The 26693-nt window shown below is 40.8% G+C and overlaps 1 protein-coding gene across 6 annotated transcripts in view; it reads right to left on the reverse strand.

Annotated features, from left to right (window-relative positions):
- LOC733507 (uncharacterized) overlaps positions 1-22121 on the reverse strand; it is a 57124-nt gene extending 35003 nt beyond the window's left edge. For 2 of the 6 annotated variants that reach the window (XM_012964821.3, XM_012964818.3), the window contains exons 1-9: positions 21970-22121; positions 20450-20564; positions 18590-18656; positions 10907-10919; positions 10139-10204; positions 9695-9831; positions 8145-8270; positions 5697-5736; positions 1321-1354 (exon numbers count right to left, since the gene is read on the reverse strand). In XM_012964821.3, the coding sequence (XP_012820275.1) occupies positions 1321-1354; positions 5697-5736; positions 8145-8270; positions 9695-9831; positions 10139-10204; positions 10907-10919; positions 18590-18656; positions 20450-20523 (557 nt within the window). In that variant the 5' untranslated portion in view covers positions 20524-20564; positions 21970-22121. 6 annotated transcript variants of the gene reach the window in all.
- Positions 22122-26693: the final 4572 nt, after the last annotated feature.

The following is a 26693-nucleotide window of genomic DNA, read 5'->3' on the forward strand; positions in this document are numbered from 1 at the left end:
TAATGCAGGGTGCTAATCCGTGAAAAATAATATGCACTAAATGTGTCAATGTAGTACCCCTTTTTAAATGTAAGGAGGTATGCATATTTTATAATAAAATTGGTTCTGATCCTAACCAAGTCTATGGCTGAAATCTTGTTCCAAACTGATCCAGTGGACTAAGGAAGAAATATGGAGCTACAGGTCTGTCCCTTCAAAAGGGCACCATAACACTGAATACAGTATTTTGCAGGTGAAAACGTCCAGTAAGTAAGAACCAGAAATAAGGATTTTGCTTAATGTGTAGTTTGGTAATGTTTGGAGCATTTATGTGGTGGAAATTCTATTAGAACATAACAGAGCACTGAAGTACAGATCCTCACAGTATTTATCCTATGTAGTATTTTCTGTTTTGAAGTTGTCAAATTTGTAGTGAGATTAACCACTTTGCCGATACCATTGCAAGATATTGTGACCATTTGGGGTTGGGCACAAGATACTAACATTGCTAACATCTACTTTATGGCGCTAAAGTGTATATTTACTGCACAGTACAATTCAGACCATGTACACTGATGTGTGTGGGTCAAGTTGAGTGCTACGGGTACAATATATAAGAATAGTCCCTATAACAGCAGGCCAAAGTCTGTACTACCGATATGGGACCTATTATCCAGAATGCTCAGGACCTGGGGATTTCCGGATAAGGGATCTTTCTGTAATTTGGATCTTCATACCTTAACTCTGCTAAAAAAATCATTTAAATAATGAATAAACCCAATAGGCTTGTTTTGCCTCCAATATGGATTAATTATATCTTAGATGGGATCTAGTACAAGCTCCTGTTTTATTATTACAGAGAAAAAGGAAATCATTTTCAAAAATTTGAATTATTTGCTTATAATGGAGTCTATGGGAGATGGCCTTTCTGTAATTCTGAACTTTCTGGATAACGGGTTTCCAGATAACAAAACCCATACCTATAGTTTGTGGATTGACTGGGAAAAAAGGGGGGTCTGCCAGAACCCAGCTGGCGGCTAAAGAATTTTTACAACTGAAAAACACTGGTGTCTAACAATTGCTTTATGTATCATATTTGTAAAGGATCACCAAGATAAAAGATAACAGTAGCATAAACATGCAAAAATTTGTTCAGAGGGAAAAAAAAAGCACAACACACCAACACCTCATTCCAACTGTAAAGCATAGTAAAGGAAGGATCAAGATGTGAAAATCAAAATGTTATCAGTTTTATAGAAACATGCCATGGTTGCAACAAGAGAATGACTTGAAGCACAAAAGTGCAAAATGCTCAAGCATGATATTAATGAACATACTTACATATAATCATGATATATTTTGGATTTCCAAACATCTAGAAAATGCAAAATATACAAAAAAGATATATGATCACAGATTTAATACATTTAATCTCCATAACACCATAAGATACTAAAGATGGTGATTTATTTTTCTAGAACTAATTTTTTTTCTTGGTGGCACTGGAAGATAAATCCAGAATCCTGTAGCTTATATCAGTAAATGGACGAGGTGTAAATCTTGCGCAACAGAAAACCAATTTTACAAAATATTTTGCATAATGTGATGCATATTTATTTTTTTATATTGAAGAGAATTATAGTTTTCTGCAACAAAAGGACAGCAATAAAGATAACTTTCATGTAAATAGTCTAAACAAATGCTGGATTTAGTGCATACAGCATACCAATCCCTGGTATCTCATCATCTTTCCTTCTCCCCTCTTTTATGGATTATCCCCTTAAAGGAGAACTTAACCCTAAAAATGACTATGGCTAGAGATGCCATATTTTATATACTTAAGTTTCAGCATCTCTATTGTAGTAACGATGTAGGTCTTTACAGTTATCACAGGTCAGTGTGCTCTGAGCTGCTGTTGAGAAGCTGTTGTATTTCAGGTTTTACTTTTACTATTTATGCCCACTCCATTTTTTTTTTAAGTATACAAACATTATACCTGTTGCTTAATTGGAATAAAAATAAATTTCACAAAAGTTATAATCAAATTATGAAGTGCTCACACTTGGCAAAGGTGAATGGAAAACCTGAGAAATGCCAAATGTAGTTTGATTGCTATCTCTCGTCTTAAACCTTGCTGCACCTTATCTCTGGAACTCTATCCCTGAATTCCTCCATAGGGAACAATCACTGACAATCTTTAAGAAAAACTCAGATGCTGCCTTCTGGAGCACCAAAACATTATTTTGTCTAGCCCTGCGCTTAAAAGGGTTGTTCACCTCTGAGTTAACTTTTAGTATGATATAGAGAGTAATATTCTGAGAATTTGCTATTGGTCTTCATTTTTTATTATTTGTAGTTTTTTTTTTTAATTGTTTACATTATTGTTCAGTAGCTCTCCAGTTTGGAGCTTTAGCAGTTATCTGGTTCCTAGGGTCCACGTTACCTTAGAAACACCAGGGAGTGGTTTGAATGAGTGAAGGATATATGAATAATAGAGGGGCTGAATAGAAATATAAGTTATATAAAGTAACAATAATATTAAACCTGTAGCCTCACAGAATAAGGGAGGTGGGTGATATCATTCCAACTTGCAGCTCAGCAGTAAAGCGTGACTGCAGTCAGGGCTGCCATCAGAAATCACAGGGCCCCTCACAACAAAATTTTCTGGGCCCCCCGTCCACCCAAGCATCCTCCACCCACACCCCCCCAAGCATCCTCCTGCTTCCCCCAGGGCACCCCCCCAAGCATCCTCCTGCTTCCCCCAGGGCACCCCCACAAGCATCCTCCTGCTTCCCCCAGGGCACCCCCCCCAAGCATCCTCCTGCTTCCCCCAGGGCACCCCCCCAAGCATCCTCCTGCTTCCCCCAGGGCACCCCCCCAAGCATCCTCCTGCTTCCCCCAGGGCACCCCCCCAAGCATCCTCCTGCTTCCCCCAGGGCACCCCCCCAAGCATCCTCCTGCTTCCCCCAGGGCACCCCCCCAAGCATCCTCCTGCTTCCCCCAGGGCACCCCCCCAAGCATCCTCCTGCTTCCCCCAGGGCACCCCCCAAGCATCCTCCTGCTTCCCCCAGGGCACCCCCCCCAAGCATCCTCCTGGTTCCCCCAGGGCACCCCCAAGCATCCTCCTGGTTCCCCCAGGGCACCCCCCAAGCATCCTCCTGGTTCCCCCAGGGCACCCCCCAAGAATCCTCAAGCTCCTCCCAGGCACACCCCCAGTATCCTGCTGTTTCCTCCAGCCCCCCCCCCCAGTATCCTGCTGTTTCCTCCAGGGCCCCCCCCAGCATCCTCCTGCTTCCCCCAGGGCCCCCCCAGCATCCTCCTGCTTCCCCCAGGGCCCCCCCAAGCATCCTCCTGGTTCCCCCAGCTTCCTCCAGGGCCCCCAAGCATCCTCCAGCTCCCCCCTTCCCTCCTCCTGCTGCTTCCTCCGGCTCCGGTGGTGTCCTCCGCTATGTGCCGCGGCTCCCCGCCACTTCTGCACTTTTATAAGGTTGCATCCCGTGCGTGTGACGTGAGTACGCACGGGCGCAACCTTTTAAAAGAGCAGATGTAGTGGGGACCGCGGCACATAGCGGAGGACACAACTAATGACAGGGCCCAGACTTGATTAAAGGGGACCTGAGCAAAGGAAACTCTAGCACGGTCGGGGCCCCCTTTAAAGTTAAAAACGCCCGGGCCCGGACAATTGTCCCCCCTGTGCCCCCCTGATGGAGGCCCTGACTGCAGTCTATCAAAGCACAAGTCACATGGCTGTCGCACCCTGGGAAATGAAGAATATGACTAGCCCCTTGTGAAATTTCAAAATTAGAAATTTGGCCCTGTGTCTGCCATACTCAAAGCCCTACCCTGCCTGTGTGTGCCATACTCTGCCTGCCATATGCAGCCTGTGTGTGCCATATACACAGGCACCAAAGGGCAGCCAGAGTATGGCACACACAGGCAGCATAGGGCAGGTAGAGTAGGGGGGTGGTGGTTTCAAGTGGGTGTGGTTTAAAAAGGGGGAATGGTTAAAACAGGCTTCCATTATCAGCCCTCCATCATGTAAGCCAGAAAAATTCCGGCCCTCGGTACCACAGAAGTTGGGCAGCACTGCTTTAAGCTATGTCTGAGTACCGCGTGATAAGTAATGCTGGGCGATGGGTACTTCTGGGCATTTTTGAGCAGAAAAAATGCTGTTGTCGAAACTCCCCTAGGAAAAGTATCACCCTTTATAGCAAGAATCAAAGTAACTTAAGACCCTGACCCCACAGGCAGTACAAACCTGCCCAACCATTTGCTGTTACTTGTTGCATTCATTATTAAAACAACTTGTTTGCAAAAGGATTAATGCTGGCTACACATATGAAGTTTTCATACAGTTCACTCGATTTTAAGCCAAACTTCGTTACTGTCTGTGTCTTAAATTTATAATTTTAGAAAATAAACTGTACTCAGTGGAAGCAAAGAATATACTCCAAACGAAAGATCAAATGATCAGAGATTCAGTGACCTGAGGACACATACAGGGTGATCATCTGATCAGTGCACTCTCACCATCCAACATAAATTAGATCGATCTATTAGCACCTCGCATAGCATCTGAACTGGGAAATGGCACTCATATTGCAGTGTCACCCACTGTAACCTACAGCTCTAAATACCCTCCTATTTGTGTCTGTAAGTTACCCACCCATTCAGATTGTAAACTCTACAGGGCAGGGATCTCCATCTTCTTGTCTTTGTCACTTAGCTCTGTTATTGTACTTTGCATTTATTATTGTAATTACCCAGTTTGTTTATTAAGTAATCTTCTGCTGTACAGTGCTGCATGCATAAGTAGCACTGTATAAATAAACATACATACATCACTCTGCCTGTGCATATCTGGATTAGTGACATTTCCACCCCGTATGTGTCCAAAATTCACTGAGTCACTGGTCAGTTTGTTAGTAGTATATTGTCTAACAGGTTGATCAGTAAGATACCTTTTGTGGGCAAGTTTTCATTAACATCTTACCAAAAAAGAAAAATACTTTGAAATTACTTTATTACTACAGGTATTGGACCCATTATCCAGAATGCTCGGGACCTGGAGTTTTCCAGATAAGGGGTCTTTCCATAATGCGGATCTCCTAACTAAAGTCTGCTAAAAACATTATTTAAACAGTAATTAAACCCAATAGGATTGTTTTCCCTCCAATAAGGATTAATTATATCTTAGTTGGGATCAAGTAAAAGGTACTGTTTTATTATTACAAAGAAAAAGGAAATCATTTTTAAAAATGTGAATTATTTGATTAAAATGGAGTCTTGCTTTCCGCAATTCGGAGCTTTCTGGATAATAGGTTTCCGGATAAGGGATCCCATACCTGTATTTAGAGGAGTATAATGTACTGGCAAACTGTTGTATATAATATATACAACATAATATGTCCCTTTATGTCCTCTTTCCAAGGCAAATTAGAAACAGTAGTGTATACTAAAAGATAATTGTGAACAATTATATTTTTGCACATATAGTGTACAGAAAATGGGAATGATATTTAATTTGCTGTCTGTGTTTCCAAATGTAGTCAGATAAGTCAGAGATGGCCATTCTGTAATTCGGAACCTTCTGGATAATGGGTTTCCGGATAAGGGGTTAGATACCTGTACTATCCATTATGATCCTTTATTTTTGCAGTGCTGGCCCAGCAGATTAACTATATCAAGTTTATATAAAACTTTTCTTTGCAACTAACCTATATCATTGTTCTTTCCTTTGCCATGGACATATTCAACCTAAAAAAGAAAACAGCACCATTAAAATAAAATACATAAAATGTAAAACCTGATTTAAAAGTATTTGACTAGCAGCATTACCCAATATGACTATATGTAATTAATAGAAAATTTAGTTTTGATGGTTGTATCAAAGCAAAACAGCACTATAATTGTTAAAGGGGGCCTGTCACCCTAAGAAATAATTCCTATTTCTTTTCGATTGTGTTTGTAAAGCAAAATTAACTTCACATACTATATAAATGATATAAATCTTGTTTCCTTCAGTCTTGGGAATATACAATCACAGCCAGCAGGCAGGCACCATTTTGTGGGCACCGTTATTAAGGCAAGCTTTGTATCACCCCAAAATCTTGTGTATGTGCCAGAATGGGGGACCTGATGCCCTTGCCCATGCACTGGCTACACAATTAGATGGTGAGAAGGTAGGGAGAATGTGAGTGCTGAATGGGAAGTTTAAGTAATTGTCTGCCCTGCCTTTCTGCCTAAGGCATAGAGGCGGGCAGGCAGTATATGATTGACAGCTGGGATTTTTAAATGTATTTATAATGGGTTTGAATGTGTTAATATAAAAATGAATTTTGGTTTCATGTTTAATTTGAAAAGGACTTGTATTATCCAGCTTTTCATGTATGGGTGACAGGTCCACTTTAAGGGAAAATGTGGCACACCAACAAAAGTGGTATTCAGCCAAATCCAAATGATCGATTTGGTGTATCCCAAATTATTTGTCATGCTGCATGTTAAGGCCATATATAATAAATCATAATGTCATAAAAAGAACCCTTGATCAGACTGGGGGCCAACAAAAACCTTGGAAGCCCATATCCAACCTGCAGGCCTACAGCTGAATAGTTCTGCTGTTTTGTCTTCTTTCAACTGTGGTGGAATGCATGAAAAATCTACCGCAGGAGAACACAAAGCAAAACATCTATGTGTAAAGCTGGCCATACACGCACTGATAATATTGTATGAAACCTCGTTTCGTACGATATTCAGTGCGTGTGTGGCGAGTCGACCGATATTGCAGGAACCTGCTGATATTGGTCGACTCGCCGATCGAGCCAGTTAAAAGATTTTGATCAGGCGCCATAGAAGGCGCCTGACCAAAATCTGCCTTCAGCGCTGAATCGGCAAGAAGGAGGTAGAAATCCTATTGTGTCTACCTCCTTATCTGCCTGTTTCAGTGCTGAAGGTTCCCACATGTGTGGCCACCTTTAGACCCATTACAGTGAAAATGCCACAATAAAACAAAAACCTTCAATAAAATGTGCCCCAGCAAAATGTGTGGTGTTTAGATTTTATTTCGTTACCTACAATAAACACATTAACTTAAAGGAGAAGGAAAGGCTATTAAAGAGTTAATCTCAAGCTGCAGGCATACCTTCAGTTGTCTCAATAGTGCCCTTAAGTCTCCCCATATTTCACCTGTTCAGAAGATCAGAAGCCAAACGGGATGAAAAAACGCTGAGCTGGGTAAAGAAGATTCCCATAATGCATCATTTCTGCAAGACTTTGCGACTCGGACTGTAGGCGGCGCATGCGCAGAAGCAGGAGCGCTCCCCATGGCGTCTGGTTGCCATGGCGACGCCTATATAAGAAGTGGCTGCAGCGGCGAGAGGGGCCATAAGAAGGAGGATGTCGGCAAGTGCTGGGGGTCCTGTGCTTCTTTACTGTGTGACAGGCAGGCAGAGCGGAGCCGGGGTGGGGGCGCAGGCGACGGGTGCTTCTTTGCTGTGTGGCTGGCTGGCAGACGGAGGGGGGGTCGGGTGCTTCTCTGATGTGTGGCAGGCAGAGCGGAGGTCGGGTGCTTCTTTGATGTGTTCACTGCTTGTGGCTGAGCAGGCTGACAGGGGGGGGGAGGAGTCGGGTGGTGTTAGAGAGGTGCCGGGAGCTGCTTCCATGTGGAACTTAGTCACCTTGTTCTGCTGTGACTCATCACATGGGACCCAGCACCCAGGTAACACAGATCCCTGTATTCCATTGGGATCAATTCTCTAGGGGGCATGGGCACAACATGGGGATTGTGGTCGGGGGCTTGTGCACTTATTTGCTGTGTGTGTTCACTTGCAGGGGGGGGGGGGGCGAGTCGGGTGGTGTTGGAGCATGTGCAGTAGAGAGTAGTGAGGGAAAGGAAGTGGGCATCCCTACTAAAGATGGCGGCGCTGTTCACTGTAACTAGTAGGTAGTAAGTAGTAAGTGTATCTCTGTAAATCTTTTATTAGGCAAGCCAGAAGTATAGCGTTTTTACACAGCAATAGTAGTACTATTTAATAGTGTGCTTAATAGATTTTGACTTTCCTTCTCCTTTAAATGAAATGGTTGTGAACATAAGCAGGACTGCAGCTATGTTTAATTCAAAAACATTAGGCAGAGTAATGCTCTATAAAAGAGTAAAGATGACTTACTTTAACACATTTCACACCTTCTTTTTTCTCTATCCTCATGGCATATTCTTTAAGTATCTTTTGCAATTCCACTTTTGACAGCTTCATATGCCTTAATTCATCTATCTTATAATAATGATCTTTATTCTGTAATTGAAATCAAGAGATTAAGAATTTTTATTTGTTTAGCACAGTGCTGTTCAACTGGCGGTGTCTGCATTGTTCTCCCCCCTGCATTGTTCACACCTCAGGCTCAGATAGTAAGCACCCAAATAGTTCACCTGTTCACACCTCAGACAGACTGTAAGAGCAGTGCCAACATTGTGTCACTGTGGGTACTGTATGCCCTATGCTGCTTGTGTGCATGGCACACACAAGCAGCTAAGGGCAGGCAGAGTATGGCACACACAGGCAGCATAGGGCAGACAGAGCATGATATACACAGGCAGCTAAGGGCAGGCAGAGTATGGCACACACAGGCAGCATAGGGCAGGCAGAGTAGCACACACAGGCAGCAAAGGGCAGGCAGAGTATGGCACACAGCCATACTCTGCCTGCCCTGTGCTGCCCGTGTGTGCCATCTGCCTGCCTTATGCTGCCTGTGGGAGGTGAACCTGGCAGGGGATTGTTCTGGGAATTTGTTAGCAGTTGGAAATAGGCATTAAATGGTCCCTAAGGTGTGTAATTATATGCTGGGGTTGCTGTGCTATCCATAGGGAAGGAGGAGGCACATGGATTTAAGAGTATGTCTTAATATGACATAATACAATTCTTTCACATATGAATGATGGTTGATATCCCCGCAGTGAGCACCAACTACTTGGGTTTTTGCTGCGCTACCACCATTAAATTGGGCATGGTCTTAAAAGGTCTTGTGATAATATGGGTGTACTTTGAAGTGGGTGGGGTTTAAAAAGGGGAGTGGTCAAAGTGGCTTCCATTAGCGGCCCTCCACTATGTATACTAGAGAAATTCCAGCCCTTGGCACCACAGAAGTTGGACAGCACTAGTTTAGCATGGCACTCAAAATGTAATTCTACTAAACCTCCCTAAACTGTTTTGCCACCCTACCCAGCATTTTTTTTAATTTTTTTTTTAAATCACTGCAAAGCAAAAAATTGCTTCTTAATGGCTGTTGCCTATTCTACCTATTGTTTAGCATCTGGACCCCTGGTGGATCCACATAAAACAATAGTTACACCTTTTCTAGTAGACTTAGGGTGTTGCTGGTCTTCAGAGCCTTTGTTACTTGCAATTTCCCCAGTTGCTGAGGTGAGGCTTCTTTATGTATTGAGATAAATTCAGTAGTCAGCTGACCCAGCAGTAAGAAAATCTCAAGGACTGAGTTGTTGCTTCCTTATTTATCTAGTTTAATGCTCAAGTTATCTTAGTTTCAGAGTTTGTTGAAACCAATTACCAATTAACCCCACACCCCAGCTAACTATCTATGCATATGCCAGAAAATGGACATGGCTTGCAAATCTACCTTCTATTTATGAAATATTGTTGGAGGTAGCCCAGATATAGAAAAGGTTGAACAAAGGTTTTATGAAAATATTAAATGTACCTACCATAAAAGCTTTTAAGTGTTGCCAACCAACCAAATGATCTTTTATGCAAGAGTTATCTCCTCTAACACTACACAAGTTGCACTTATAGACACTTTTGTTATGTCCCAAGAGTTTAACTTCAACCACATACTGTAAACCTTAAAAGGAAAAAAAATGTAAATAGTATAATAAATACACACATATACACAAGCTGCCATGTGAATCATACAATGGAAATGTTACAACTGAGAATAACCAGTGCACATGCTCTATTTTCATTAAAAAATACACAAGTTGCACAATCTAACTGCCAATCTTTGCTTTTTGGTCCAATACTATTGAATTTAAGAAAAAACATTATGCTGGATAATAATCAATAAAGTTGTTTTAAATATCCACTACTAACAATAACAAAAGAAATACAAATATAATTCTGTGTAATTACAAATTTACAAATTAACATACCAATCAGTGGTTCTTTTCTTAAGGGATCTTCAATGAATTCAAGCAATGATTTCTTTTTTGCTTTACCTAAAATACATGCAACAGAACAGTCAAGGTACAGCATTCCAATAAACAGTGCAAACATGGCATTTAGAAGTGAAGTAAAGAGCTATAGTCTTGCATTGATACCCTGTGGAGGTAGGTGATATCAGGCAAATCTGAACATTTGGATCGCAACAACCACAAGAACGCCATTGGGGCGAGCAACGCCCTCATCCGAATTTCTAAACCTGAATGTATAGGTATAGAGGGAGTCTACAGATGGCCTGCATACCCTCACTGTGATTAGCCCAATATTGGTCTAGTCAACAGCCCGTTGATACCGGGCTAGTCAACAGCCCGTTGATACCGGGCTAGCTCATTCATGCAATCTTTGCTCTGACGGTACTTCAAACCTGCCCCATTAATTGCTGCCCAGATATCGCTCAGGCAGGACAACTGGAGGGCCTCATACATGGACAATAATCTGTAGCATCTTTACATAAGATGGGAGAAAAAGAAAATGATTTCTTCCTGTTAAAAGATAATTGGACTGGCTCAACTGTACTCTGCTCTAGTAAGTATTAGCAACTGCCTTTCTCACATTTAACTTTTTAATACTGCCACAATAACTATTCAGGGAAGTCCTCAAATACATTTCTCTCAGTGTAAAAAACCCTTGGATTTAGACCCCAGTCTGGTGGGTCTAAATTAAACCACTTATTCATATTATCCCAGACTTATGCTTACCTTTAGACTTTTTCTTTAAGGTTCAATATATGTTGAAGTTGAATATAAAAAAAGAAAGATTAGAAAAAAATAATTTTGTTGCAAATAATCAGTAAACTATTATTTACTTAGAAACAGATTCAATGTATAAATACTGTGTGTATATAATTATATATTATTTTTTCTAATTTCTGTTGAAAGTGAAGAGAGGCTTTAAAGCTGCTCTTTCATTCACTACTCCTATGCAACAAGCACAAGTACTTAAGAGTGGATTGTAGGCAGATAGGGGATGTTCTTTTTCCCCATAAAAACGACTAGTGCCACTGAATCCAACCATGCCATGTACAATATTGTTTTTCGGTGTTTCTATTTAGTTTAAGAACTTGGCTGAAAACCCAGATCACATTTTACACTGAAGTATTAAACATTCAAAACACAATCTTCCAGGCACCACTATATATGCCTATATGCACAAGGTACATTTAAGGGTGTTTACATTCCACAGTTGTAGAATCCTATGACGACAAGGCTACAAACTGTTTAGAGGACATTGCATATATAAAATGTTACCTAATGACATGTGGGAAATGACAAATGACGTATACTTTTTTTCCCTAAGTAAACTAAAGCCACCCCCTCAGGAAATGCCCCTAAAGGAAGAGTATAAAATGTTCAAAAAACATTTGGGAAATTAAATATGAATTTAAACTGCCAGCATAATTTCACATCTATTATTCCTGCACCTACAATAGATTATTAATTGACAAAAAATATCCTGTCCTAAAAATCTCCTGTGAATGGCATTCTTTCAGTGTAAGAAATACATATCTGTATCTCTCATCTGCTGGGTAAACGTGCACTTTTGTCCTATTTAAAAGGAGAAGGAAAGTCATTTTAGCTGCCAATAGATTTGCAACATTAGTGCCACCTAGAGCAATATATTTATTCTGCAGAAACCATTAACATACCTGAGTAAACAGCTTTAGAAGCTTTCTACCTTTGCTTAAGACAGCAGTTGCCATTTTAAGTTGCTTCCTGCCCGCAGTCTCTAGCCCAGGGGTGACCAATATGTTGATCGTGGTCCACCAGTTGATCCTCAGAGGATAACTGGTGGGCCGCGATCAAGCAGGTGATACGAAAGTGCTGCGCGAATGCGCACAGCTCCCATGATAGGAAGACGTGATAGGAAGGGGGGGGTATATAGAACAGGTATGTTCCACAGTGCAGTAGGTAGTATATACAGCAGATATTACTTACAAAGAACTATATACAGTGCGCAACGTCCCCCCACCCCCGTGGACGCACGTTTGTCCACGGGGGGGTTTGGGGGGGGGGGGGGGCGACGCCAGCATGTTACCTGCTCATCTTCCTATTCCTCATGGGAGCTGTTTGTGAGTAAATGGCTGTTAGATGAGAGCTGTTAAAAGTGCTGGAAAGGTCAGAAAGGATAAAACTTTACTTTCATAAGGCTGCTATATGTGGCAATATGTATGTGTGTCCATGGGGGGGGGGGGGGGGAGGCAGAGTGCGCAGCGAACGCTAGCAAGTTACATGCACGCCTTCCTATCATGAGAGCTGTTTGTGAGTAAATGGCTGTTAGATGAGATCTGTTAGAAGCAATATCAGTTGTGGCTTTTAGAAAGGTTAAAACTTTACTTTCATAAGGCTGCTATATGTGGCATATGTATGTGCGTCCACGGGGGGGGCCAAGTGAGTTGCATGCAAGGCTGCACGTAATCATTTGCATAAGGCTACACGTAAAAAAAAATGCTTTCTGTATGTAAACAGTACACGCAGTGATAAATTGTTGCCTCTAATCCCACGTGCCTTGGCGCACACAGGGGATCGCACAGTAGCTGTTAGCAGTAGCTGCTGCATTTCCCACCCTAGGCTTATACTCGAGTCAATAAGTTTTTCCATTATTCTTAGGTAAAATTAGGTACCTTGGCTTATATTCGGATCGGCTTATACTCGAGTATATATAGCTATAGATATATATATATATATATATATATATATATATACACACACACACACACACACACACACCAAAAGGATTATTAGGAACACCATACTAATACGGTGTTTGACCCCCTTTCGCCTTCAGAACTGCCTTAATTCTACGTGGCATTGATTCAACAAAGCGCTGAAAGCATTCTTTAGAAATGTTGGCCCATATTGATAGGATAGCATCTTGCAGTTGATGGAGATTTGTGGGATGCACATCCAGGGCACGAAGCTCCCGTTCCACCACATCCCAAAGATGCTCTATTGGGTTGAGATCTGGTGACTGTGGGGGCCATTTTAGTACAGTGAACTCATTGTCATGTTCAAGAAACCAATTTGAAATGATTCGAGCTTTGTGACATGGTGCATTATCCTGCTGGAAGTAGCCATCAGAGGATGGGTACATGGTGGTCATAAAGGGATGGACATGGTAAGAAAATGCTCAGGTAGGCCGTGGCATTTAAAGGATGCCCAATTGGCACTAAGGAGCCTAAAGTGTGCCAAGAAAACATCCCCCACACCATTACACCACCACCACCAGCCTGCACAGTGGTAACAAGGCATGATGGATCCATGTTCTCATTCTGTTTACGCCAAATTCTGACTCTACCATTTGAATGTCTCAACAGAAATCGAGACTCATCAGACCAGGCAACATTTTTCCAGTCTTCAACTGTCCAATTTTGGTGAGCTCGTGCAAATTGTAGCCTCCTTTTTCTATTTGTAGTGGAGATGAGTGGTACCCGGTGGGGTCTTCTGCTGTTGTAGCACATCCGCCTCAAGGTTGTGCGTGTTGTGGCTTCACAAATGCTTTGCTGCATACCTCGGTTGAAACGAGTGGTTATTTCAGTCAAAGTTGCTCTTCTATCAGCTTGAATCAGTCGGCCCATTCTCCTCTGACCTCTAGCATCAACAAGGCATTTTCGCCCACAGGACTGCCGCATACTGGATGTTTTTCCCTTTTCACACCATTCTTTGTAAACCCTAGAAATGGTTGTAACTGAGCAGATTGTGAAATACTCAGACCGGCCGTCTGGGACCAACAACCATGCCACGCTCAAAATTGCTTAAATCACCTTTCTTTCCCATTCTGACATTCAGTTTGGAGTTCAGGAGATTGTCTTGACCAGGACCACACCCCTAAATGCATTGAAGCAACTGCCATGTGATTGGTTGATTAGATAATTGCATTAATGAGAAATTGAACAGGTGTTCCTAATAATCCTTTTGGTGAGTGGATATCTATATATCTATATAAAACAAGAAAAGGCGGCACTCAAAAGTTTTTTCAAAAAGTGCAAAAAGGTATATTCAGTTCATAATAATATAAACATCTTGTAGCCTGCATTTCTGTAGTAATTCAGCGACGTTTCAGGCAAGCCATGTGCCCTTTATCAAGCTCAAACAGACAAATAGTAGTGCAGGTGCAATTCTCCAATTAAGTAGTCAAATACAGGAAGTGACACGATAGTTGATACCTTGGCAACGGTTGTAAACAATCCATTATATCCACCCACACTCCCTGCATGTGTAACCCTTTGTGCAAACAACTGCAACATAATATATACATTCATAAAAAAAGCAATCCAGACATTTTGGATGTTGGTACTTTGGGTCTCTACAGCAAAAGAAAGTATGTTCCTCTTACTACTTACTCAGCTGTTGAAACCTATATTAAAAACATACAGAGAGATGTTAAAGGAACAGTAACACCAAAATATGAAAGTGTATTAAATTAATTAAAATGTAATGTACTGTTGATCTGCACTGGTAAAACTGGTGTATTTGCTACAGACCGCTCATATAGTTTATATAAATAAGCTGCTGTGTAGCCATGGGGCCAGCCATTCAAGCTGGAAAAAGGGAGAAAAGGCACAGGCTACATAACAGATAACAAATAAACTCTGTAGAATACAATGGCATTTTATCTGTTATCTGCTAAGTAACCTGTGCCTTTTCCCATCCGAATGGCTGCCCCCATGGCTACACAGCAGCTTTGCTTATATAAACTATAATAGTCTTTCTGAGGCAAACACACCAGTTATACCAGTGCAGGGTAACAGTGCATTATATTGTAATTACTTTAATACGCTTTCATATTTTGATGTTACTGTTCCTTAAAGGAAATGACACGTTCGGCTGACACTCATTTTTGTGGGGGTCTTAATATCACCAAAGAACAAAGACAAGCTTTGAGCGAACTGGGGCAGAGATCTGATATAACTATTAAGCCTTCTGATAAAGGGGGCGCTATAGTTTTCATGGACACTGCATATTATATAGCAGAAATTAAAACGCAATTAGCCGATCGAGAGGTATATGAGAAATTGACATGTGACCCTGTTGTATCTATTCAGAGAAACATTGGTAGTCTTTTAGACAGAATGGTTAGTCACGGTTTAATTACAGAAGCACTTAAAACGTTTTTAATAGTACAAGATCCCAGAACTCCACTCCAAACAGTGTGCCCCCCCGGGTCGGCCAATTGTTTCATCAGTTGGTTCTATGTTTAACCCTATGGCTATCATGCTAGATAAGATCTTAGGCCCATTAATACAGGAGGTTCCCTCCTATGATAGGGATACAGGTCATTTTCTGGAGAGATTGAGGTCTTTGGGTAAGGTGATTGAAGGGGATGTACTACTGGCTACCTTTGATGGCCATTTGTTCACCTCAATACCGCACAAGGAGGGCATCCAGGCTTGCACCTGGTTATTGAACAATAGGGCTAATTATACTGAACAGCAACTTTATTTTTTTGTATAGATGTTGGAGATAATTTTACGATGTAATTACTTTACCTTTAGAGATCAATTCTATCTACAGTTACGTGGAACCGCGATGGGTTCAAATGTCGCCCCATCATATGCCAATGCCTTTATGGCAATGTTGGAAGAACTATACATTTATCGCGATGTGGACTTCACAGGCCACTGTGTGGCCTGGTGGAGATTTATTGATGATATCTTTGTGGTATGGCGGGGTGACGTGGATTCCTTATCGCGGTTCCATGGTAACTTGCAAAAGATATATCCGTCTATATCTTTTAACCTTTGATCGCCAGCAGATACAGCTTCTGGATGTCCTGATCTATAGGAATCAGGGAGGTGGTATTGACACATCAATATACACCAAACCCACAGATCGCAATCAAATTTTACATTATCGGAGTAATCACCCAATACATACTAAAAGATCAATAGCCATTAGTCAATTGTCTAGAGTAGACAGGATTGTAAGTGATGAACAGGAGAAAGTAAAACAACAAGGAGTGATGTGTAATAAATTCAGAGAAAGGGGTTATCCACAATATGTTTTGCAACAGGCTATAAAGAAGGTGGGTAGAACTAATAAAAAACGACAAAAAGATGTCCGTATTCCATGTGTTACGCAGTTTAGTTCCTGCAGTATAAATTTGGGTACCATTTTGCGGCACCATTGGCACATTTTGCAAAGGGCTTATCCCCAAATTATGGATTTTAAATCACCACCACTCTTATCTTATTGTAAAGGTAAAACGATAGGTAATATGGTTACATCCTCGAGGGTAAAAGCCCAAAGATTAGAGAGACGCACTGATACACACCTGGTTTTGAGAACCCCAGGGATGTATCGATGTTCAGGCAGCACACAATGCCGTAATGTGATCAGAGGCAAGGAATTTATACACCCAGGCACGGGTCATAAAGTCCAATTACGGGGGGCACCATACTTGTATCTCCAAATATGTCATCTATGCGTTGACTTGTCCTTGTGGACTCATCTATATTGGTGAGACCACTCAAATGGTTAAGTCGCGCATTTCTCAACATAAATCCTCCATTAATCTGGGAAACACCAAATTACCCGTTTCCAAACATTTTTTGGATATGGGCCATAAAGCAGACCAACTGAAATTTATGGTCCTGGAAGGGATTCCGCCCCTAAAATATGGAGGGAATCAGGAACTCAAATTGAAACAGAGAGAAGTTTGGTGGATACATAAACTACAGTCGTCTTTGGCGCCAAAAGGGTTAAAGACTATGATTGATATCTTTTTTTATGAATGTATATATTATATTGTTCCAATTGTTTGCACAAAGGGTTACACATGCAGGGAGTGTGGGTGGATATAATGGATTGTTTACAACCGTTGCCAAGGTATCACCTATCGTGTCACTTCCTGTATTTGACTACTTAATTGGAGAATTGCACCTGCACTACTATTTGAGCTTGATAAAGGGCACATGGCTTGCCCGAAACATCGCTGAATTACTACAGAAATGCAGGCTACATGTAAGATGTTTTTATTATTATAAACTGAATATTCCTTTTTGCACTTTTTGAAAAAACTTTTGAGCGCTGCCTTTTCTTGTATGTGAAGGAGTAAATGGAATTCTCTTTCTGAGGCAGTGCACATTTTATATATTATTTTTGAAGGTGAGTGCTGCCGTAACTTGTGTGTGTAATATATATATATATATATATATACACACACTCTTTATAGCATACACCAGGGGTCCTCAAACTTTTTACTTTGTGGCAGGCTGGACTACAGTCTGCCCCCCCTTCCCCCTCACTTTAGCTCCATCTCCCTCCTGTGGGGTCAAACTACGGCCCGCTCCTGCATCCTCCTGCTGTGTCCTCTCTCTCCCAGTTCCCCCACTCTGTCAGCCCTCCCTCTCCCTGCTCCCGCTGCCAGGGTTGAGGATGCAGCAGGGGCTGGGTAAATTACCCTGGGGGGGGCGTAGATTGAGGATCCCTGGCATAAACAGTGCCGCTCCCCATCGAAGTCGGATAGGGGGACAGCTGTCCTGGTCAAAATCCGATCCAAAGGAGGCCTGGGTACGTAGCACAAAGTTACACATATTGGGTAACGTATGAATAAACTTACATTGAAGCTTATGCAATTTACTTGACTTCCATGACTTGCCTTTTGTATCAAGCAGCATGACAGGAGCAGTAAAGAGTGTAAGGTTTAAACATACCACAGGCTCCACTGACCCCCCCCCCCCCCCCAATCAAAAATCTTAGGTAAATTACACCGACCCCCAATGAACTGACATATATTAGCAAATAATAATAAGTATTTTAACCATTTATATGAACTAGTTATTATAAAGTAACATCAGTTGTTTACACTGGGATCTATTTATTGATTTATATGAGCTATCTCCTAAATGAACTTTTAAGCAGTAGAATGAATAATTATTGGGCTTAACAGCAACTAAGCAATCTAAACTTTTGAAACAAAGCATTTTCAATATACATTTCATATACTGCAAATACTTATTAGTCAAAGTCTTATAGCTTTTAAGCCGCTAACAGTTGCTTGCAGAGTCTGTTTTCTCTATAGTTAACACCCCTGTTTTTCAGTAAAATGATTTGTGGTTTGTATTATAGTAGCCATGGAAAAAAAACCACACACACAAAACACAAGGGACATGGCCAAAAATGTTGGTACTACATACTTGTGTTCATGTGTGTAGGGGGCCAGATAGATAACTTGTATGGGCCCTAAAGTTTCAGATGGCAGGCCTGAGTATAGAGATTAGCTAATACAGTATGTGTATAGCCTTATTTTACCTTCAAAAAATATAAGCTTTATATTATCTTGAAAGCTTACATTTTTACATCTATCATTTAGCCAATTATGTCACAATACCAAACAAAACATTTTTATTTTTCCTAAGGTATTTCAAAAATGTCTCTACCTACCTTAGGAGGAGGATGTGTACATGCACTTCGATGGCCATGCACAAAGTTGCTGCTCATTTTCAAATTCCTGTTAAATAATAATATTTTTTTTAGCAGGGTTATAAAGTGCGAACATATTCTGCAGTACTTTACAATAAATTGGTATAAACAATGAATATGAGATTGATTATCAAGCATGAGTATGGTATTTAAACAAAAGAAATCTGTGTCTTCACTATCCAAGTGTAGAAAGTATGATGCTGCAGCACTTCCGTTTGCAAAGGTGAAAAGGGTGAATTTTCATAAATGAAAAGGCACAGGTTACTTAGCCAATAACTAAACCACCATTGAATTCTACAGGACTTGTGTGATCAACTATGTCTCCTGTGCCTTTTCTCAGCATAAATGGCTGCCCCCATGGCTTCACACAGCAGCTTATTTACATAAACTATAGTAGAGTTTCTAAAGCAAACACACTAGTGTTATCAGTGCAGGGCAACAGTAAATTATATTTTAATTACTTTAAAACACTTTCAATTTTTGGTGTTACTGTTGCTTTAAAACATAAAAGCTCACCCATGTTCTGTTCATTCCTATGAATTTTTTAGAAGCATATTTATCAATGGGTGAAAGATAGAACTCACCATTTGACAAATATGCTTCTAAAAATCCAATAGCAATGAAAAGAACATGAGTTTTTATGTATTAAAGGAGAAGGAAAGTCATTGGCATTTTACTGCCAATAGATCCACTACATTAGTGCCACCTAGAACAATATATTTATTCTGCAGAAAGCTTTATCATACCTGAGTAGAGAGCCCTAAAAGCTTTCACCGTTTGCCTAACACTGCAGCTACCTTCATCATAGAGCTACCTTAACATAGGGAAAATATGAACTGCAGTTTTCTGTCAGGTCTGTCTAGCTGATGATTAGCAGGCATCCATCAGTGCTAAGAGCTGGAAACTCTCCTACACAGCCTAGCAAATGCGCCGTCAGGAAGTAGAATGGCTGGCTGATGATATAGGGTTTTGCTGTACAGGTTTTTATTTTTTTTATAAAGTCTGCAAGTAAGTCATTTTAACTGTTTCTTTCAAGCAGGGGGTAAAACAAAATACCAGTACAATGAGAACCTTCTTTAAAGGAACAGTAACTCCAAAAAATGAAAGAGCTTTAAAGTAATAAAAATATACTGCACTGTTGCCCTGCACTGGTAAAACTGGTGTGTTTGCTACAGTAACACTACTATAATTTATATAATAAGCTGCAGTGTAGCCACGGGGGCAGCCATTCAAGCTGGAAAAAAGGAGAAAAGGCACAGGTTACATAGCAGATAACGGATAAGTTCTGTAGAATACAATAGTGTTTTATCTGTTATCTGCTATGTGCCTGTGCCTTTTCTCCTTTGAATGGCTGCCTCCATGGCTACATAGCAGCTTATTTATATAAATTATAGTAGACTTTCTGAAGTAAACAAACTTTTACCAGTGCAGGCCAGCAGCACATTACATTTTAGTTACTTTTATACACTTTCATTTTTTGGTGTTACTGTTCCTTTAATAAAACCATCCCTTTCCTCAGCTGCAGCTTTGAAATAAAGCAGTGGCTCGTGAGCAACATGTTGCTCACCAACCCCTTGGATGTTGCTCTCAGTGCCTCCAAACCAGGTTATTTTTTTAATTCCTGACTTAATGGTAAGTTTTGGTTTGATTTACTACCAAATAAAGCCTCCTGTAAGCCGATAGTGTGCATAGAGGCTACCTAACCACCACTTCAAGATACCTCAGCTATAGATAGAATAGCAAATCAGTCTAATTCAGGCCATGTTTAAACTGATAGGTACTTAGATTGCCAGTTATTTTAACTCTTGATATTTTCCTTACTTTTCTCTATTTTTTAACTGATGACGTTTTTTAATGAGATCAAATAAAGTTCGTTTTAATTCGTGGTGTGCCATCAATTGGTGTTCTTTTCTTTTCCTCTTTAGATAACTTACACCTGCAACAGGATTTTAAATGACAGGTTTAATAAGAGAGAGAGAGGCAGAAGACAAAAATAATGTAGCAAAACACAAACGAAAAAAAACATAAGCTAAAATTAAAAAAACTGAACTCTACTCTAGGTGATAAAAAACCAACAACTTGGACTGGATGGATCATGTCTTTTTTTTTTTTCAGCACATATATGACCACCAGGGCTGCCATCGGGGTGACAGGCAGAAGTCCTGCCAGAGACCAAGTATAATAATTGTGCTAGAATACCCAAAAATGGTGAGGAAATTCCAGTGAAATTAGCAATCAGGCAAATCAAGATCAGCTTTTATGCAGGCCAGGGGTGTGGCCAGGTAGGTGTTTCAGGATCAAAAATATATTACGGCAAGCCTAAGGGCGAGGGCAGACAAAGCGTTAATCCACTTCTCGGCGGTTGGCCTGGAAAACATTTGCTTTCGCATTTTCCAGGCTGACCGCCAATCCACGGAGCGGCATACGGAAGCGCTTCTCTCAACGTGTGACATATACACTTACCATTTTTAACACCTGTGGAGGAAAGACCAATACAGTCTGAATTCAGACCATGTCTTGATAGTGACAAAAATAGTGTCCATGTGTTCTTGCACACATCAGGAGGGTTTCACCCTAATAACTTTTGGTTGTGATTTTTTTAACCTAATTATGAGTGGTGTGCATATTGACAGGTTCATGTCTTTGTTGTACACTGCAAATGTAAGCTGCATTGGCGAGCCAGAAGTGTGACTTTAGCCATAATAGGGAAAAGGCCAATGCTGACCACAAATTTATCTATTGTGCATTGACAAGAACTTAGGTTTATTTGGCCCAGTTCTACAGAGACTTTTCTGCAGGTAGACATCACTTTTAACTCAACAAAACTTTACATATCATTTACTGGCACAATCAAGCTAAAAATGATGGCATTACTACTTATACAAAAAAGTAAAGCATATAAAACACAGAACAACCTGAAATACCATACATTCTGTTAACTTACAGAATCTTAAACATTTGTTTGCAAATGTATTTTTAACAGGAACATCTTAATTTTAGTTTCCTTTTTGGGTCAATACTGCATCCCTCCATTCAGCACCCCACCATCAAAAATCCTACTGTTACAAATTGCTAGGCAAGACACTAGGAACAAGCCACTAAACGGAGGACCGCCGACAACTATAAAAATGATCAAAATAACAATAGAGCACCCAAGCCCCCGACATTCAGTAAACGTAGAGACGTACATGACAAACTAGAACACCCGAGGATAAAGAGCCGTGCACCAAACAAGTATAGCTTAGTAAAGAATATTATCAGGCAAAGGCACTACTTTACACGCTATAACAGTTGCCCGTACTAGTATATGAACAGATACAAAACAAAGCAAAGATAAGTACCAAACAATTTCAGAATATGCAGTCTCCAGCGTAAAATTATTTAGCAGCAGTAGCCATACTCTACAACGTCACTTCCGCCTTGCGGCTTCTCACGTAGTAAACTTCCTGCATCGGATGACGTCATAGTGACAAGCACCTCTTGGGAGTGTTCGAGTCGCACGGTATTCATATTGCACATGTGAGGAGAGTCTGTGGGTACCTTGCAAGACGCAACGGGAGCACATTTTAAGCCCTTCATTACGCAACATTTCCAATGTTAAAAGAGTCATGGCATTTGGAACCTTAAGTGTCCGATAGCAAAAATACGCGCCCCAGCTGCTAGTAAAAGCAGCACCACAACTTTTTGCAAAAAACAAAAAGCACAAACATTGCAATAAATAAAACTTAGTTGTAAGTTTTTTTTAGATTTTGAAGTAAATTCATATTTTTTGTTTTTTATTTTCTCGTTTTTTCACATGTGAAAAAAGCATACATTTGAAATCCTCAATTTTATGTTAGGCTCCTGCCACACAGAATGGAATCCTTCAAAAAGCTTATTGCTATACCTTAATGCAGTGATCCCCAACCAGTGGCTGAGGGGCAAAATGTTGCTCAGCAACCCCTTGGATGTTGCTCTCAGTGCCCCCAAACCAAGTAGTTATTTTTGAATTCCTGACTTGGCGGCAAGTTTTGGTTGTATAAAAACAAGATTTACTACCAAACAAAGCCTCCTGTAAGCTGATAAGGGCTAATTTTAGCCCTTATTTGGCACCTCCATGGACTTTTATGATGCTTGTGTTGCTCTCCAAGTCTTTTTACATTTGACTGTGGCTCACGAGTTAAAAAGGTTGGGGACCCCTGCCTTAATGTATAGAAGCCATTGGGTCAGCTCGGTTATAGGCTCACAGCAAATTTCTGCATAAAACTACTCAAATAGGCAGTTACACTTGGAAGTCCACTGCAGGTACAGGCACAACAATAAGCTTTTTGAAGCATAGGGGTGGATTCTTAGCCGGCTTTTTTTTCTGCAGGCCAAGAATCCACTTCTTGCAGCAGGTGCCTTCAAAGCTTTATTGTGACTGGTTGAACTTACCTAGGCCATAGCCTAGCTGTCTGGGAACACCACAATTACAATTCTCCTATTTAAAGGTATCACCCTCCTGGAGTAACATGGTCATGACCAAAATGTAGGAAAAGGGTTATTTCTTGGTATAATGGAGACCTACCCTGAGCAAAAAGGCCCCAAAGTTTGGGTCCAACCCATAGATTAAGAATCCATGTGCTACAGATTTCTCAAAATCACATTGCCACCTTAAAAAGATACTGCTGCTTTTTACTTGTTAATAGTGAGTCTGGTAACTCATGGACTGAGTCACACCTTATAAGTTATACATCAGACAGAGAACTGTAAGTCTGACCAAGTTTTTTTGCAATCCAGCCCAGGTACCTGTTTTTGCTTTTACCCTTCTATAAAATCATATACAGGGGTGTCATGTCAGATGGCAAAGCTTTGATGTAGTTTACACATCAGATTTTTTATCAGTCCTATTATTTTCTAACCCATGCAAATACATCCTACTTGTACAATGCAATATGTCGATTCAGCACCATCCTTAACTCTTTTACTGCCAAGCACGTATGGCAGGCGAGAAATCCTTATGCGCTATTTTCATTTTGGGTTCAGTACATACCGCAGACTTTGGTATATCTATGCATATTGGGCATCAAACTGTTCAGTAGGCCTCTGGTGTTCCTATTTGGGGTGACTTGCCTTTGTACGCAAGAAATTGTGTGAGATAAATGCGGCAAATTGCAACATTTTTAGGCGATTTTCTGAAATGTCATAAAAACCGATAACTTTAGGAAAGCTTTGCGGCTTGGTACTTTGGTGTAGAAAGGACTCTTTACCCTTGTTGGATTTGTCAGAATGTGTACTTTCCAAAAATATATGGTTTTGTGGGGGTCTCTGTATAGTTAGGGGAAGTTTTGGCACATAATACACTGACAGGGGGCTCTGTGTGCAAAAGCTGAGCTGGCAGGCGAGAAATCCTTATGCGCTATTTTCATTTAGGGTTCAGTACATACCGCAGACTTTGGTATATCTATGCATATTGGGCATCAAACTGTTCAGTAGGCCTCTGGTGTTCCTATTTGGGGTGACTTGCCTTTGTACGCAAGAAATTGTGTGAGATAAATGCGGCAAATTGCAACATTTTTAGGCGATTTTCTGAAATGTCATAAAAACCGATAACTTTAGGAAAGCTTTGCGGCTTGGTACTTTGGTGTAGAAAGGACTCTTTACCCTTGTTGGATTTGTCAGAATGTGTACTTTCCAAAAATATATGGTTTTGTGGGGGTCTCTGTATAGTTAGGGGAAGTTTTGGCACATAATACACTGACAGGGGGCTCTGTGTGCAAAAGCTGAGCTGGCAGGCGAGAAATCCTTATGCGCTATTTTCATTTAGGGTTCAGTACATACCGCAGACTTTGGTATATCTATGCATATTGGGCATCAAACTGTTCAGTAGGCCTCTGGTGTTCCTATTTGGGGTGACTTGCCTTTGTACGCAAGAAATTGTGTGAGATAAATGCGGCAAATTGCAACATTTTTAGGCGATTTTCTGAAATGTCATAAAAACCGATAACTTTAGGAAAGCTTTGCGGCTTGGTACTTTGGTGTAGAAAGGACTCTTTACCCTTGTTGGATTTGTCAGAATGTGTACTTTCCAAAAATATATGGTTTTGTGGTGGTCTCTGTATAGTTAGGGGAAGTTTTGGCACATAATACACTGACAGGGGGCTCTGTGTGCAAAAGCTGAGCTGGCAGGCGAGAAATCCTTATGCGCTATTTTCATTTAGGGTTCAGTACATACCGCAGACTTTGGTATATCTATGCATATTGGGCATCAAACTGTTCAGTAGGCCTCTGGTGTTCCTATTTGGGGTGACTTGCCTTTGTACGCAAGAAATTGTGTGAGATAAATGCGGCAAATTGCAACATTTTTAGGCGATTTTCTGAAATGTCATAAAAACCGATAACTTTAGGAAAGCTTTGCGGCTTGGTACTTTGGTGTAGAAAGGACTCTTTACCCTTGTTGGATTTGTCAGAATGTGTACTTTCCAAAAATATATGGTTTTGTGGTGGTCTCTGTATAGTTAGGGGAAGTTTTGGCACATAATACACTGACAGGGGGCTCTGTGTGCAAAAGCTGAGCTGGCAGGCGAGAAATCCTTATGCGCTATTTTCATTTAGGGTTCAGTACATACTGCAGACTTTGGTATATCTATGCATATTGGGCATCAAACTGTTCAGTAGGCCTCTGGTGTTCCTATTTGGGGTGACTTGCCTTTGTACGCAAGAAATTGTGTGAGATAAATGCGACAAATTGCAACATTTTTAGGCGATTTTCTGAAATGTCATAAAAACCGATAACTTTAGGAAAGCTCTGCAGATTGGTACTTTGGTGTAGAAAGGACTCTTTACCCTTGTTGGATTTGTCAGAATGTGTACTTTCCAAAAATATATGGTTTTGTGGGGGATCTGTATAGTTAGGGGAAGTTTTGGCACATAATACACTGACAGGGGGCTCTGTGTGCAAAAGCTGAGCTGGCAGGCGAGAAATCCTTATGCGCTATTTTCATTTAGGGTTCAGTACATACCGCAGACTTTGGTATATCTATGCATATTGGGCATCAAACTGTTCAGTAGGCCTCTGGTGTTCCTATTTGGGGTGACTTGCCTTTGTACGCAAGAAATTGTGTGAGATAAATGCGACAAATTGCAACATTTTTAGGCGATTTTCTGAAATGTCATAAAAACCAATAACTTTAGGAAAGCTCTGCAGATTGGTACTTTGGTGTAGAAAGGACTCTTTACCCTTGTTGGATTTGTCAGAATGTGTACTTTCCAAAAATATATGGTTTTGTGGGGGTCACTGTATGGTTAGGGGAAGTTTTGGCACATAATACACTGACAGGGGGCTCTGTGTGCAAAAGCTGAGCTGGCAGGCGAGAAATCCTTATGCGCTATTTTCATTTTGGGTTCAGTACATACCGCAGACTTTGGTATATCTATGCATATTGGGCATCAAACTGTTCAGTAGACCTCTGGTGTTCCTTTTTGGGGTGATTTGTCTTTATCTGATCTTTATCAAGAAATTGTGAGAGATAAATGCGGCAAATTGCAACATTTTTATGCGATTTTCGAAATGTCATATAAATCTGCAAACTTAGGAAAGTTTTACAGCTTGGTACTTTGTAGCAATAAAAAATATTTACCCATTATGGATTCGGGGGGATGTGTATTTTCCAAAAATATATGGCTTTCTGGGGTGAATGTACTTTTTTTGTAGCATTATCCCACATAAAGGATGTAAATGTGTTGATTTTGCAGGAGCTGAAATGATAGATCATATGGGGGTATGTTCCCATTGGGGCCCCTACATGCCACATACTTAGGTAAACCTATACATATTGGGCATCAAACTGTTCAGTGGACCCCTGGCGTTCAAATTTAGGGTGTTTTATCTTGGTACCTAACACTATGTGGGAGATAAGATGCAGCAAAGTGGAAGCTTTGAGGGGATTTTTGGAAATGTCATCAAAATTGCTAACTTTAGAAAAGCTGTGCGGCTTGGTACTTTGGAGTAGAAAGACATGGGTACCCATTTTAGATTCGGGGGAATGTGTACTTTCCAAAAATATATGACTTTCTGGGGTGAGCGTACTTTTTTGTAGCTTTATCC

Source organism: Xenopus tropicalis, chromosome 6 (assembly GCF_000004195.4).
Source record: "Xenopus tropicalis strain Nigerian chromosome 6, UCB_Xtro_10.0, whole genome shotgun sequence".
Classification (NCBI taxonomy): Eukaryota; Metazoa; Chordata; class Amphibia; order Anura; family Pipidae; genus Xenopus; species Xenopus tropicalis.